Source organism: Psammomys obesus, unplaced genomic scaffold (genome assembly GCF_907164565.1).
Source record: "Psammomys obesus unplaced genomic scaffold, mPsaObe1.curated_primary_1811, whole genome shotgun sequence".
Lineage (NCBI taxonomy): Eukaryota > Metazoa > Chordata > Mammalia > Rodentia > Muridae > Psammomys > Psammomys obesus.
Window position 1 is genome coordinate 8,697,101 of NW_026592666.1, and position 14,295 is coordinate 8,711,395.

A 14,295-nucleotide genomic window follows, 5' to 3' on the forward strand; every position below is an offset into this window, starting at 1 on the left:
AAGTTCAGATTCACTTCTTTTGGACATTTTAGGACTACAAATAAATGAAGTAAATAAAACACAAAGTATACATACCACGCAAACTTCCAGTAGTTAGAAGTGCTCGGGCTTTGTCAGCTAAATCACTGTTTAGAGTATTTCCCAGGAGCAAAATGTCAATGGCTTCTTGCTTGGAGCTGTCGAAGAAGTTATTCTGAATGGTTCTGGTAACAGAGCGAGCACCGTCTTTTAACTTTCCAGCCTGTTGTGGGAGTAAGGAACGTGGGCTCTTGTTTGAAATATTGTTTTTACTCAATGGTTATTTTGCAATTTTAAATTGATTTTATAAAATTCTAATATTAAAAAGGTCCTAATCATTATCTTTTAAATGTATAACTACGTGAAAAGGCTTTAAAATATAATTGTTCCCTTATAGTCTTCACAAAAAAGAAACTAAATGCCACAATTCCATCTAGTAATATATTGAACAGTAAATACTTTATAATGTATTTATTTAAATTTAAAAATTCTTTCCTACATCACAGCTTTTAAATGTCGGGTGGGATGGGTGGGAAGAGGCATGGGACCAAAGGAAGATACACTGAACTTATAGCTACTAGAAAACCTTCTGGGTACTCTGACAATATAAAATTGAGGTTTCTCACTCCCCAATAATTTAATGGTAGTTAAAAATAAAACTGAATCTAAAATCAAAGGTCTAGTTAATAAATTTGTAATTACATCTCACAAATATAATACATAAAATTTGGTTTGTATATTAAAGACATTTTGTTGTCTATGCAAATATAAATCATAGGAATAAATACCTATTCCAAAAGTGAGAGGCTGATTACAACTTTTAGCGAAAAGATAGTTGATTTAAGGCATATTATCAGACAATATTTACTTTGATTCTTTGTCAAAAATAACTTCCATTTAAAATGGGTAATTTTCATCCCTTTGAAAAACGACAGTAATTATAGGCTTCTTTTCAAAATAAAAAGCCAATTTTCTTATATGCCACTAATTATAATATGGCATTAATTTTTTTGTCACATAATATATAAAATGATGTTACTGAAAGCAAAAAAAACTCACCATTCACATTATCAGGCATTAATCAAAAGGAGCCGAGAGAAAGGAAAAGAAAGAGCAGTTCAGGTGTTAGATTTTTAGCTTAATTCAGACTAGCATATTTAATATTTATATATAAAGACTTCATATCTATATATTATGTTAAAGATAAGAACACTGAAAATATATGCAACTTAGGTACATATATTGTCTTATTCACAGCAGAAACAAGGCAGAAGAATATAAAAGAATATTTTCAAGCATCAGTCGGAGAATCAGATTTTAAGAGCAAGAATTATGCTATTTTTAAAAGGAATAAATAAAAGCAATTTCAGATTTTCAAAAGAAAGCAGTGTCTAGGAGTGAGGACCTGGAACAGAGACTGCACATCCCTCCTGAGAGGTGAGCAGTGGTGCCTGCAGGTGAGGCTGGGCCTGCAGCAGAGGAGGCAGAGTGAACGGAAAGACCTGAGACGATGAGCAATCCTTGCAGAACCTCAGCTGCTGTGTTACAGCTCATGAGATCATTGAGATCACTAAAATGGCTAGAGATTTCTCTTTTTGTTGACTGTTTTGTTTTTGATTTTTTTTTTTTTAAGTGGGTCTTGTCAGGTCTGGTCCTTTGTATATAGCCTAGGTTGGTTCTGAACTTTTGGCAATCCTCCTGTCTCAATGTCTCTAATGCTGAGATTATAGATGTGAACCACCATGGTCTAGCTAAATGTTCTCACTTTCACCCAGAAATAATTTGAGGAATTGTAGCAATTTGCATAAAATTAAATTAAAGCCAGGGTCCCTTAAACAGTTAAACAATATTTAAGTACACAGAATCATAAAACATGTTCCAGATATAGCCCCAAATCTCACAACTTGAGCCAAGTACCAAAGAGAAAAGTAACAGAAAGATAATAGAAGCAGCTCCACACCCTGGTGAGAGTCAGTAGTTGTAACTGAACACATGTCCCACCCTTTACTGCACAGTGATAGCTTCTTTTTAAAAGCAAAACAAGTAGAAAATAAAAAGTTCAAAATTAAGCCCAAGTAATCCTGGGTTCATTGTATCACTTGCATAAACTGGTGATGGACCGTATGTCCTGCTAATATTTGTGACATAACTCCTAAGTGGGGCCCTATACAGAGAATATAAACACAAATGAGACAGGGTACTTTATGAAGACTATGTTTTTTTTTTTTTAAATCTTATTTAAAATCAATATAAATAATTTTCTTTATTTAATTCATTAATTTTTTTATAAATTACAGTTTATTTACTTTGTATCCCTGCTGTAGCCCCCTCCCTCATGTCCTCCCATGCCCCTCCCCCAGTCCACTGATAGGGGAGGTCCTCCTCCCTTTCCTTCTAACCCTAGCCTATCAGGTCTCATCAGGATTGGCTGCATTGTATTCCTCTGTGGCCTGGAAAGGCTGCTCCCTCATGAGGGGGAGGTGATCAAAGAGCAGCCACTGAGTCCATGTCAGAGACAGTCCCTGTTCCCTTTACTAGGGAGATTGAAAGGATATATAGTATATTAAGCCATATAAAATAATGTAAGTACATACACAGTGGATTACTTCTAAAAGTATACTTACCCCTTAAGCCTAGATAATTGTCTATTTTGCATTTAATCATCAGGATCTACTACTGTGGAAGGATGTATCAGACAGGTCATGAAAGCATAAAGAAATAATCCTAAAAGACATCTGTTAACTTAAAAACCTATTACTTAAAAAGTAATTTCAAATCTTTCCACAGAGAGAAGAAAGATGAAAATTAATCTGACAGATTCAGCTCTACCTTGGCCTTCCCTTCAAGGGCTCCGGTGCCTGCATATATTTTACTGATTGAATCGCCATTCACAGACCACATGGACCGGAAAACTTCTTGAAAGCGTGTCACCAACTGGGGCTTTTCAGCCAAACCCAGGGCATCCAGCTGTTTAGCTAGCATCTGAAAGAGCAAACAAGTATTTTTAAGGTAGATAGAGTAATATATTCATCATAATGTGACATTTTACAACTACTAGAATTTAAAGTTAAAATTTATAAATATAGGACTCTGAAAGTATTAACACTGTACCAGGCTATGTTTATGACCATTTCAATGTTGAAAGTTACAGTTTTTAAGGTAAAATGACATTTTAGGAGACTCAAAAGAGAATGTGAATTTGGAAATAAAATTAGTAATGTTACCTTCAATTAATCTCATAGCCACCCCTACAGTCAGATTATAGTTTATCTTGCTCACTAAAGAATCTAGCTAATCCACTGCTAATCTCTTCAGGAGAGCAGAGAAAAAGATGTACTGAGTTTACCTAAATATAAGTAAGTTTTCATTTTGAACTTTGTTCTGGAAGCTTGGGTAATTAATGTCAGGTGATCAAGAGAAGAGGCAAGCTATTCCTAAGCATCACAGAGAAGCCCTGAAAACATCATGGCAGCTTTTCATGTATAGAATCTACACTGGTGGCACGAATAAAAGAACTGTGAGAATCAAGTGCACAACAACTTCAAGGGCCTTTGGTGATAAACCCTCGATGCTGGGTGGCAATAAAAGCAATATGAACACTTGCTAAGTTATGTCTAAGAACTTCACTAAGCATGAGCAGAGCTAGAAACTGAAAGCCAGGGCCTCAATCAAATCTCATCCATGTGAATTCATCTAATTACAACTTGCCTCCTCTCATGTCTTATGTATCATATTTTAACACAAAATACGATAAATGACGTCAGTGATAGGTTTTTTAAATCAAAACAGTAAAATTTACTTACATAAAAAAGATCTGTGCCACAGAGAATTTTATACAACTAGACTTTCATTTTGAGACAGAAGCTGAGCTTTGATAATTAATTAACCAATGCAAGTTGGCCAAGTTTAAGATCATTAACTAGAAAAAAGAATCAGTTACTGTCTATTCCTGCCTTCACAGTTCTTGAAAACTAAGTCCCTCCTAATGCAAAGAGAATCCAAACCACCTTATGACACTGACTTACTGGACTGGGAAGAGTTGGTAAAACTCAGTGCTGCTCCAGCTTTCTGAATACCTGAGACTGTCTGTACTAGACTGAACTTACGAATAAACAGTCAAATGAGTGTAAATAATGGCCACTTGGATTGGGTTGCAAACTATCAAAAATATAACTCTACAGAAAAATGTAAAATATAAAAACAGATTCTCCACATCCTAAAATAAAATCTTGAAGACATCAACATAAAGTTCCATACATACTGTCTCACTGATCACTCCGACATACATGCAGGTGTCTATAAGGCATATTAAGGAACAATAGAAGGAAAAGTCGATGTTTGTCAGAGCATTGAAGGGAACAGTTAAATCACAAAGGGCTTGGGGGGGGGGGCAAAAAGTAGAAACAAAAGTCTTTAATAAGGTCCACTCGGGATGCATACGGCACAGGCAGAAACTTTTTTTTTACCTCTAAACCAAGGAATGCTTGCACACTATTTGTTCTATCCAGACAATCCAAGCAGTTTGTCCGAACTGTACCAGTCTGGCACCTGTAACAATTTCAATAAAGTTTTATGGCTAGTTTCCAGCTTGAATAAAGCATAAATAAACTGACAGCCACAGACATGATTAAAACTGAATGCCCTTCTAGCTCCACCTTTATATCATCACCATTCTCAGGCACAAAATAATAATGAAAATATTAAACTGTTAACATCTATACATATACCTAGATTCTACATGTTAATATTTTTGTCATGCTTTTTTCATCACATATCTATCACATACTTTTAACTAAGCCTGTAGTTAACATAGCTAAATATACATTCAGGTTTATAATCCTATAGTTCTTTCCACAAAAATAATAAGTATTTTGGAAATGGCTATTTAAAACAAACAAATTCTGTTTTTCTGAATGCCCTATAAAGCTGCTGACATAAAAAAGACAAACTGAAACAAAACAAAACAAAATGCCAGTAACTTTGAACTTTGTTCATAAGTTGACTTCAATCTAAAACTTTCACCTTATTTTCTTATTCTGCATATAAAAACTAAGGATTTAAGTTACACTAATCCAGACAATAAGCATGGGTTTCCTTTTATTTGCATGTAATGGTCTTTGCTAGGGTCAAGAACTGAAGTTGAAGCCAGGTGAACAGCAGCTCAATGCTTCCTGGTGGCCTGGAGCAGATGAAGCCCAGCCTCAGTTTCCTCAAGTGCAAAGGTCCTACCCTAGATTGCTACTGACACAAGTGCACTGCTGCCCCGCAATATGCTCGACATTATGGAGCGTTTTATTGTTATTTGTTGAAATCTAGAGAAAAAAGACAAATTTAACATGAAGTATTAAAAATACTTCAGAATTATAAACTTCAACATAAAAAAGAAAACCTAAAATTCAATCTTAAGAATGATTTTAACTTGTAGCAAAGTTCCAATTTAAAGAGAAGAGCATCAAACCTTTGAACTTCACTGCCATCGAAATAAAAAAATCCATAATCTAGAAACTTCTGGACTTGTGGTTTCAGAACACTGTGTAATTTCTCTGCCTTTCCTCCTTTAACCATTTGATGATAGTCGAAGGACACCATGTGGATATCAGAGGCATGTTCAGAGGCTTTCAGATGACTCTGAAAGAAAAACAGCAAATACTCACGCAGATGTTAGCTAAGTGGCCACTGCTACAGCACCACAGCACACACTTCACCCTCCCTTCCAAGCTGAAGCTTAGCTAGTGCTTTGAAAGGTTACTGATCCCCCAAAAGCCTTCACTGACACTGGCAACAAAAGGGACATTTTTTGATATCTAATGGTATTTATTGTCTAAAACCCCATACATTATCCCTGAGAGAATGAATGCATAATTAATTCAGGGAACCTGATTAATGCTTTATTTTGGTTTAGAAAAGGAAACAGTTCAGCAGGATGCAGTGGAGCATGCCTGTAGTCCCAGCACTTGGAAAGGCAGAGGCAGGCAGATCTCTGTGTGTTTGGGGCTAGCCTGGTCTACAAAGCAAGTCCAGGATAGCCAAGGCTACACAGAGAAACCCTGTATTGAAAAACTGAAAGTGAAAAAAAAAAAAAAAAAAAGAAAATGAGAGTTTCCAATCACCAGTGTTTTATTAGGTACAAATTTAGTAAGCACTTTAACCTACTATAGAAGCCAAAATAAAGCCCCTTAACTTTTAACAGAAAGACTACTCAGAGATTAAAAGACTCATCTTTTATGACGTCTTCCAATACAAATACATATTTTAAGTTTACCATTAAAATGTCACTCTCAAAAGCATAATGTTTAATTAACAATAATTTTCTTACAATCTTAAAAAAATATCTAATTAGGTTATTTTTCCACCTAACTAGACTTCTTGATTTAAACCTTAGAAAACATTTTCTGACTATTCTACATAGCTTACATAACATAATTTACCTTGATCCATCACTGATTAATTATTTTGCTTATACTATTTCCTAATAGCGTCAGAGAGTTAAAGGCATCACCAGTACCTACTGTCTGCTTTTCTTGAACTGAGGGGAGTCTGATTACTTTGTTTTTGTGTCCATTCTAGGTGATCAAAGGTCAGAAGAGAAGGTAAAGGAGCCACACTCACCTGGAAAGCCTTACTCAGCATGTGTTCACCTTCCTTAGAGCCAAGCAAATTTACTACTATTTGTTTGCCATACAAATCCTTAAGTGTTCGGAAATGCCTATTAACAAAAGACAGGAGACAGTATATTCAATTTATAGCCTTTCTGCCCAGTAAACAAGAAACTCATAAAATTTGCTAAATTGGATGCGAATCCATCCTACATGTTCTCAAACTGAATTTGTAAAATTCAGAAGGCACAATTTCCCCTCTGACTTATGGATGCTGAGCCTCTCACCTCACCTGGAGCCATCCAGCCTCCAGCTTACTTTCCATTGCAAGGCTGGCAACAAACAAAGCACGACCAGGCCCATTGGGTCCTTCTGATGACCACATGATTCAGGAATCTTCAGAAGGGGCTCCTGACTAGCTCCAGCCCTTGAAGGCTCCTTTTATCTGTGGCTTTGCTGCCACAGTTTCTGTTACTTGATGTCAATCAGCGTCCAAAAATGCTAACACCTACCCTGACTCTTTTCTAGAGAGATGCTATGTCACGCAATCATTTTAGTAGAGTGCACTATTATAATTCTTCTATTTGTAAAATTTTTATTTATTGAGAATTTCATAATGTATATAATACAATTAGTTGTTAATCTCTCACTGTGTCTATTAAACTTTAACATATTTATATGTGCTCAAGAAAAACCTTAGTGCAAGGTGGTATGGTTAATGCACACCTGTATTCATGAGGATAAAGGGTACTGCTGAAAAAAGGCAATTAAAAATAAAGACAAGGGCCCAAACAATCTTGCAGAGACTGATACATCAACTAAAGACCATGCATGAATTGGACCTGTCAATGGGCAGCTTAGGCTTCATGTGGGTCCTTTAGTAAGGAAAATATAAATACATCTGATGCATCTGACCTGGACTAATTTGCTAGCATTTTAATCACTTCTCCCTAGTGGGGTACTGCCACAGGGGAAGAAGACACACTTTGTCCAGAAGTGACTTGATGAGCTAGGGTAGATTGGAAAGGGAGCACCCCTTCTCTGAGGAATAGGGAAGATGGGATGGGAGAATAGGAGGAATAGGAGGAGAGGAGGAATGGGGCTACAACCAGGATGTAAAGTGAATTAAAAAAAAAAAAAACAACAGAAAAAGATAATAAAAAGTTCTGCTATATAGAACAATGCCACACAAAGTAAATACAACATTAGCCTCATCTACAGCACTACACAAAAATAATCAGTTCTACCTGTCAAAAGCAGGTGCATTGGCTTCAAATCCCCTCGACATACGAACACGATGGGATCCCACCTGAAGCAAGAAAAGAGTTAATCATTACCCAAACCACTATCACGATAAAAGAAATGTCACCACTTGTAATCCAAGTGGTTCATTTCATGAACACAGTAAGTGAAAGGCCTGGTCTTCACTCCTGATAATTTGTTTAAAGATCTAGGATCCCCTATAACAAGCAGTCTCGTATTGAAAAGAACACTGGCACACACTTGTAATGCTAGCACTCATTTTTATACTGACAGAAACAAAAACACAACTTGTAGAAACTTGGATTTAAGAAGTAGTATCAGAGCTCAGCTTAGTATTGTTGTATGAACCATCTAAATCTAGCATATTAGCAGAGAAAGTTTTTCTAAGTTTTATAAGACCTAACAAAGATAGAAAAATTAAGCAAAATAGCCAACATGCAAAATTCCCTTTTATTTCCATGACATAAAAATACTATGAAATTGGGCATGGTGGCACACCTTTAATTTCAGGACTTAGAACCCAGAGATAGGAAGAATGCCATAAAATTCATAACTAAAGTGGTCTACATTGCAAGATCCGAGTTAGGGCTACATAGCGAGACCCTGTTTTAAAAACAAAAAAGATCCCAAAACCATGTTTTTGATCCTGGCACTTGAGAAGCACAGCCCAGGGTTACGTTGAGACCCCGTCATAAAACAAACAGACAAAACAATGATAATAATAACAATAAAACAAAACAACAAAAAGTAACAAAGATGCTTTATTTAATAAATCTTGAGTGATTATTTAATCGTTAGATAGGTGGTGTGTTTCAGCAGATATGAAATGTTTTCTGAAGGAGTAAAGATTTCTGGTCATTAAAGATTCACACATTAGTAGAATGTGTAAGAGACTTTTAGCTTCCTAAAATAACTTTTGTCATTATCATGTGTATGCTTATATGATGGGGGGGGGTGTGTGGCATGGCAGGGCACATGCCACAGTCCATGAAGGTCAGAGGACAACTCTGTGAAGTTAGTTTTCTGTTTCTATCTTCATGTGGGTTTTAGGGATTGGACTCAGGCCTTTGGGTTATGAAGCAAGCATCTTTACTTGCTGAGCCATCATGCTGATCCAACGTACTGCTACTTTTAAAGTTTCAACTCATCAAACCATTTAATAGTTCAAAATTAAGATCTAGAAAATTTAGAATAGTATTAGTTCTTTTCCTAACATAGAATCTCAGTGGAATTTTTTTCTAAGACTAATACAGATTATAATCTGATTTTATTATTTTTAACTTTTAATTTTGCTGGATACCATTTAAATGAAAGTAAAAGCATTTTTACTGTTCTGATAAACTGACGGGCTTTGATTTTTAACTATTGTATGTATCTGTGTGGCTATGTTTACAGGAGTATGGGTGTTCACAGAGGCAGAGATCTGATCTCCTGGAGCTGGGGTTGTAGGTGGTTGTAAGCCATGGGTCATGGGTGCTGAGGGCTGAACTCAGGTTCCCTGGAAGAGCAGTGTATATGCTTTTAACTGCTGAGTCATTTCTCTAGCCCAAACTTAAATGGTTTAACAAAATTTAATGATGTTTAAATAATCACTTTCTCTGCTGTTTTAAAATAAATCTTAGCTTTTGGCCAAGCATGGCAGTTTGTGCCTGAAAATCAAGCTGCTACAGAGTCTAACTAGCACAGAAGAATCCTGAGCTCAGGTTCTGCCTGGGCCATCCAGGCAACAGAGGCTAAGTCTGCTTATGGAAAGCAATTCCTGCTGAAGAGAAAAAACCCAATCCAAATCAAAGAAAACTTGGGTTTTTTTTTTTTTATTTTTTGTTTTAGTTTTCCTATTTTGACTATTTTATAAAAGCATTTTTTATGTGTATGTTAGAGTGGCTGCATGTATGTATGAGTGATGGCGTGTATGTGTGAATGAAAACATGTATGTATTTGTACCATGTGCATGGGGTCAGAGGAGGGCATCACATGCCAGAAACTAGAGTTCAGGCAGAACTACCGTGTGGATGCTGGGAACCCAAACTGGGTCCTTCCTCAAAACAGCAAGTACTCTTAACCTTGTTGCAATCTCTCCAGTCTCAGCACTGACTGTTTAAATAAGAGGCATCTTTATCACAGCAAGCAGAAGGTTATTGTTGGCAGAAGATGGAAGACAGCAAGAATTTTGTGATAAGCATTTGATTAGCAATACAAATTGTGCAAATTATTTTCAAATCAAAGGGAGTGCTTTTTTCAAACTCTAAAATTTGTATATACTTTTAAGCCCTTACAGTTCAGTTTTATTTATAGTTTGGTAGATACATTAATCACATATGAAATAAACTAGAAAACTATATTGAGAAAGGATGATTTTTTTTTTTACAAAGAACTTCTTTAATGTCAGTATACTCCCAGTGAATAGTTAAGTAATATTTAAGGGATCAATGACATGACTGTGCTGTCATGCACACTGTAAGTGACAAAAAAACAAAACAAAACAAAACAAAACAACAACAACAAAAAACAAGCAACACCCACTAGAAAATACTCATTAATAGTAATGTTTGGAAGAGATTATTGAGTGCTTTCACACATACTGTTTACCTTATTTCAAACTTAAATAAATATTCTGTTTAAGTTCATAGGAATGTAATTAATTTTAAAAAAGGTTCAGATGAGATATTTACATTTTCTGACCAAAATTTCTCCTTTTCCAAGCAGCCTAGTACTACAATGTCCATGTGTCTCATTCTCTTTTGTGGAAAAGACTCTAGTCATTGGCCCCACCCAACCACCACCCAGTAAAAACCAAACCAAACCAAATCTTTCATTCCTCAAGCTAGAAAGATGGCTCAGTGGCTAAGAGCACACGCTGTTCTTCTACAGAACCTGAGTTCAACCAGCACCCCATCTGTTAGCTCACAAATGCCACTCCACCCCAAATATAAAGAAGGAAGTCCTGCCTTCCTTCCTACAAACACAGATTTTCCAGGCCAACCTCATTGCCACACAACCAAAATAACAGCACATTTTGCAGAATTAAAAATGCTGTGCTAGGGAAGAAAACAAGATGCAGAGTATTTGCCTAACATGGCTTCTATTTCTTTTCTCTCACAGAGCAGGGCTGAGAAAGACCTAGCAGATGCCAGAGCATTACTTGTAAACATTTCTCTGATGCCTCTGGATCAACGTTTTCCAGAAGTCTCTCCTGCTACTATATGAACAAAATGACTTATTAAAAGGGGTGAGGAGGAGAGCTGCCATATCATTATGAAGTCAGACAAACAAAATAAGCTCTGCTGTGCTGTTCAATCCCACAGTTCAATTAACACTATCAGCACTGTAAACTCAGGGCTCAGGATGTAGAAGCAAGAGGATCTCAAGTTCCAGGGAGCAAACATATACATAAACAAATGAACAGACAAACTTGGTTCCTAAAATAGATTCTAGTCCTGAGAATACACGAAACACCTGTGAACCATTTACAACACCCCTAAAGAGTCCTAGTTTGGTTACACAGAACAGTTAATCCTTGGCATGGTGTTTTCATTTCTGAAAATCAATTATCTATTTTTACACTTTCTTAAAAAAATCATATGTTTCATTCCTTTATTACCACTCTTTTAGAACAGTGGAGGAAACATCACAAAAAGGATCCATTCTTAGGAAGCCAAGGCAGGATAACTGTCATGCGGTCAAGGCCAGCCGGGGCTACATAGTGAGTAGTACCCTAACAGCCAGGCCTATATTGCAAGAACCTTTGCAAATCAATAGCAAAGACCAATCTATTCTTATTCAAAGGAAAGTTAATTTTAGAGACTACTAAACGAAATAACTGTAAAAAACAAACTCAAGCATCCCTCCAACCACTCAACAAGAGACCAGCTAGATAACAATTTAGGAGAATTCTTCAACTATCTCAGGGTCTCAAAATTTACTGTCTCTATGAAGAAATGCATGGTTTACAATGCCACAGCTTTCGGCCCATAACCAGAGAACAGCAGCCAGCAAGGTTCCCTGTGAAGTGAGGCCACGGAGGAGGAAGGAGAGTCCAATCCAAGGAGGCTCCTACAATTCAGGATCCAACTTTACTAAACAATCAAACACTGTGATTTTGAACTTCATGAAAAGTAAGAGAGAAGCAGGGCCTGTAAATCAACTCCTGGATGTCTTAGGTTAGTCTGTCCCCAAACAAAAGCATTTACCTTGCATCATGCTGGGGCTTTAGGACTGTTTTTAAAGCAAATACTATAACCATTCACCAAAGATTACAAATGCTTAAGAAATGTGAACTGGGTTGCCATTCTTTTCTAAGAGAGTCTGGAAGCTGCCCTATGCCTGTGACAAAAAGTCTACACCTGGCTGAATGTAGTGGCATATATGTTTAAAACCAGCACACAGGAGGCAGAGGTCGGTGGGTATCTTTGAGTTCAAGGCCAGCTTGGACTACATACAGGGGTCCAGAATAGCTAGAACTACACAGGGAGACCCTGCCTCAAAATCAACAGCAACAACAACAAAAATCATCCCCTCACACACAAATGCCCACACCAGTCAGACCAGTCTTGACAAGAACTAAAAATTTCAGCAAAGCAGAAGAAATATTTACTGTGTTGTCTACCTTAAGTGAACTGTAACAATAAACTTCAGAGGCCTCCAGTTTCTCTCCACCATGACCCCACTCAGAATGTAATAAAGACCTGACAACAAACTAAAGAGTAAGCAAACCTTCTTTTTCTGTATTGTTTCTCAATACTAACTGAGACATACCAGAGGCCTATAATGAACATGGTATTTAACAGGCCTAGGCACTGCTCAATACAATTAATGTAAGATTATACTTCTGGAAGTGACTTAATATGAGAACCTTACATTTTTAAAACATTTTGTAAAGATGAGGTAATTACATTTTTAACAGTGAAGTGAAGAGTTATAAGGACTATCCTGATGATGACAGGACATGACAGACTGAAGCAAAGGTCCAGTTACAGGCGTGTCACTGAAAACAGCAATGGCTAACCCTGATGTGCTGCTGCATGTCAGACCCTGTTTTACATGGTTTTCATTCATTCCTCATATCAGCCCCATGAAGAAGACAGTATTATTGCCATTCTCATTTTATGGATGAGGACACTGAGACAGAAAGAAGAATTTAATCACTGTTATCCAGCAATGGTAGATTTGGTAAATGTGTAATTGGCTGTCCTGGACTAGCTTTGTAGACCAGGCTGGCCTCAAACTCACAGAGATCTGCTGGCCTCTGCCTCCCTGAGTACTGGGATTAAAGCTGTGTGCCAGCATGCCTAGCTTAGGGCTTTTTGTTTTAAATTACCAAATTCTCCCGCTTTAAGAGATTAAGTCATTCTACACTGAAATAATGAGAAGATAATAATGAAAATACTTGTAAAAAATCCTTGAAATTTAGAATATTAAACAAGCTCCTGAGTTGCTATAGCTATGTTAAATGGTATGGTCTATCCTAAGCCTTCATGCTTTGGAAGTTTGGTGTCCAGGGTGGCAGTGTTGGTGATAGTGTAAAACTGTTAAGAAGTAGGGCCTTATAGGAAAGATGATTCCTGGTAGAGATGCTCTGGGGAGGGAATGCTGCCTTCCTGTGGTGCGCTCTTATGGGACAGGGGCTACAGAAGCCTGAGCCGAGTATCTGATTCTTTCTTTGGCTTCCTGTTTGAAGACATGCTCTTATACCCCATGGTAACACCATCAAGCGGCACACTACTTCATTAGTTGCCAAACAAAAGGGCCTGGTCAATTTTGACTTCTAATCTCTAAAATTAGGAGCTGAAAAAAAAAAAAAGTTTTGCTTTTTTTATAAAAAAAAAAAAAGCAATTTTATAAAATTGGTCTAACCACAGTAAACCAGTGAAGTTATATAACTGCAGCTAACACAGAACTGACAGGGAAAATATGCGAGATAATATGCTCTCATGCCCTCACTTGTGAGTCGAACTAGCATTTCACACAATAAAGTGATCTGTAAAACTCAACAACTATGCTGAAAGTTTGGACAGTATGGAAGTTTTCAAAAGGAAAAACAACAACAACAACCAAAAACCAAGTGGATGTTGGGTACATACTTGCAACCCTGGCTGCTCCCAGAACAATGGAACAGATCCTCGGATTTGTATGAAGGAAGAAACACAGTCATCTAAGTATATAACCTACAAAAAAAGAAAAAAAAACCTGTTAATTCTGTATTAGAAAAGCAGCAACTAAAATCTGCTGCATAGTAGTTATAATTGATGCCCACTTATACACAAACTGCCCTGATCAAAGCAATCAAAAACAGAATACTAAGTCTTTTCAGTTAGTGATAATATTAAACAAGAAAACAATAAAAGATAAGAATCACAACTTTAAAAAAGAAACTCTTAGTTAGGCATGGTGGCACACATCTGTACATTCCAGCACTCTG

General features: G+C 36.8%; 1 protein-coding gene across 10 annotated transcripts in view; it reads right to left on the bottom strand.

Moving 5' to 3' along the window:
* Positions 1-14,295, bottom strand: part of Synj1 (synaptojanin 1) — an 80,242-nt gene that overhangs the window by 39,590 nt on the left and 26,357 nt on the right. For 8 of the 10 annotated variants that reach the window (XM_055614956.1, XM_055614955.1, XM_055614963.1 and 5 more), the window contains exons 6-12: positions 13,958-14,041; positions 7,862-7,923; positions 6,628-6,724; positions 5,477-5,646; positions 4,485-4,566; positions 2,848-3,000; positions 76-232 (exon numbers count right to left, since the gene is read on the bottom strand). In XM_055614956.1, coding sequence (XP_055470931.1) covers positions 76-232; positions 2,848-3,000; positions 4,485-4,566; positions 5,477-5,646; positions 6,628-6,724; positions 7,862-7,923; positions 13,958-14,041 — 805 coding nt within the window. Of the gene's footprint in view, positions 1-75; positions 242-2,847; positions 3,001-4,484; positions 4,567-5,476; positions 5,647-6,627; positions 6,725-7,861; positions 7,924-13,957; positions 14,042-14,295 lie in introns of all 10 variants that reach the window. The other 2 variants (XM_055614957.1, XM_055614964.1) reach the window with 1 other exon arrangement.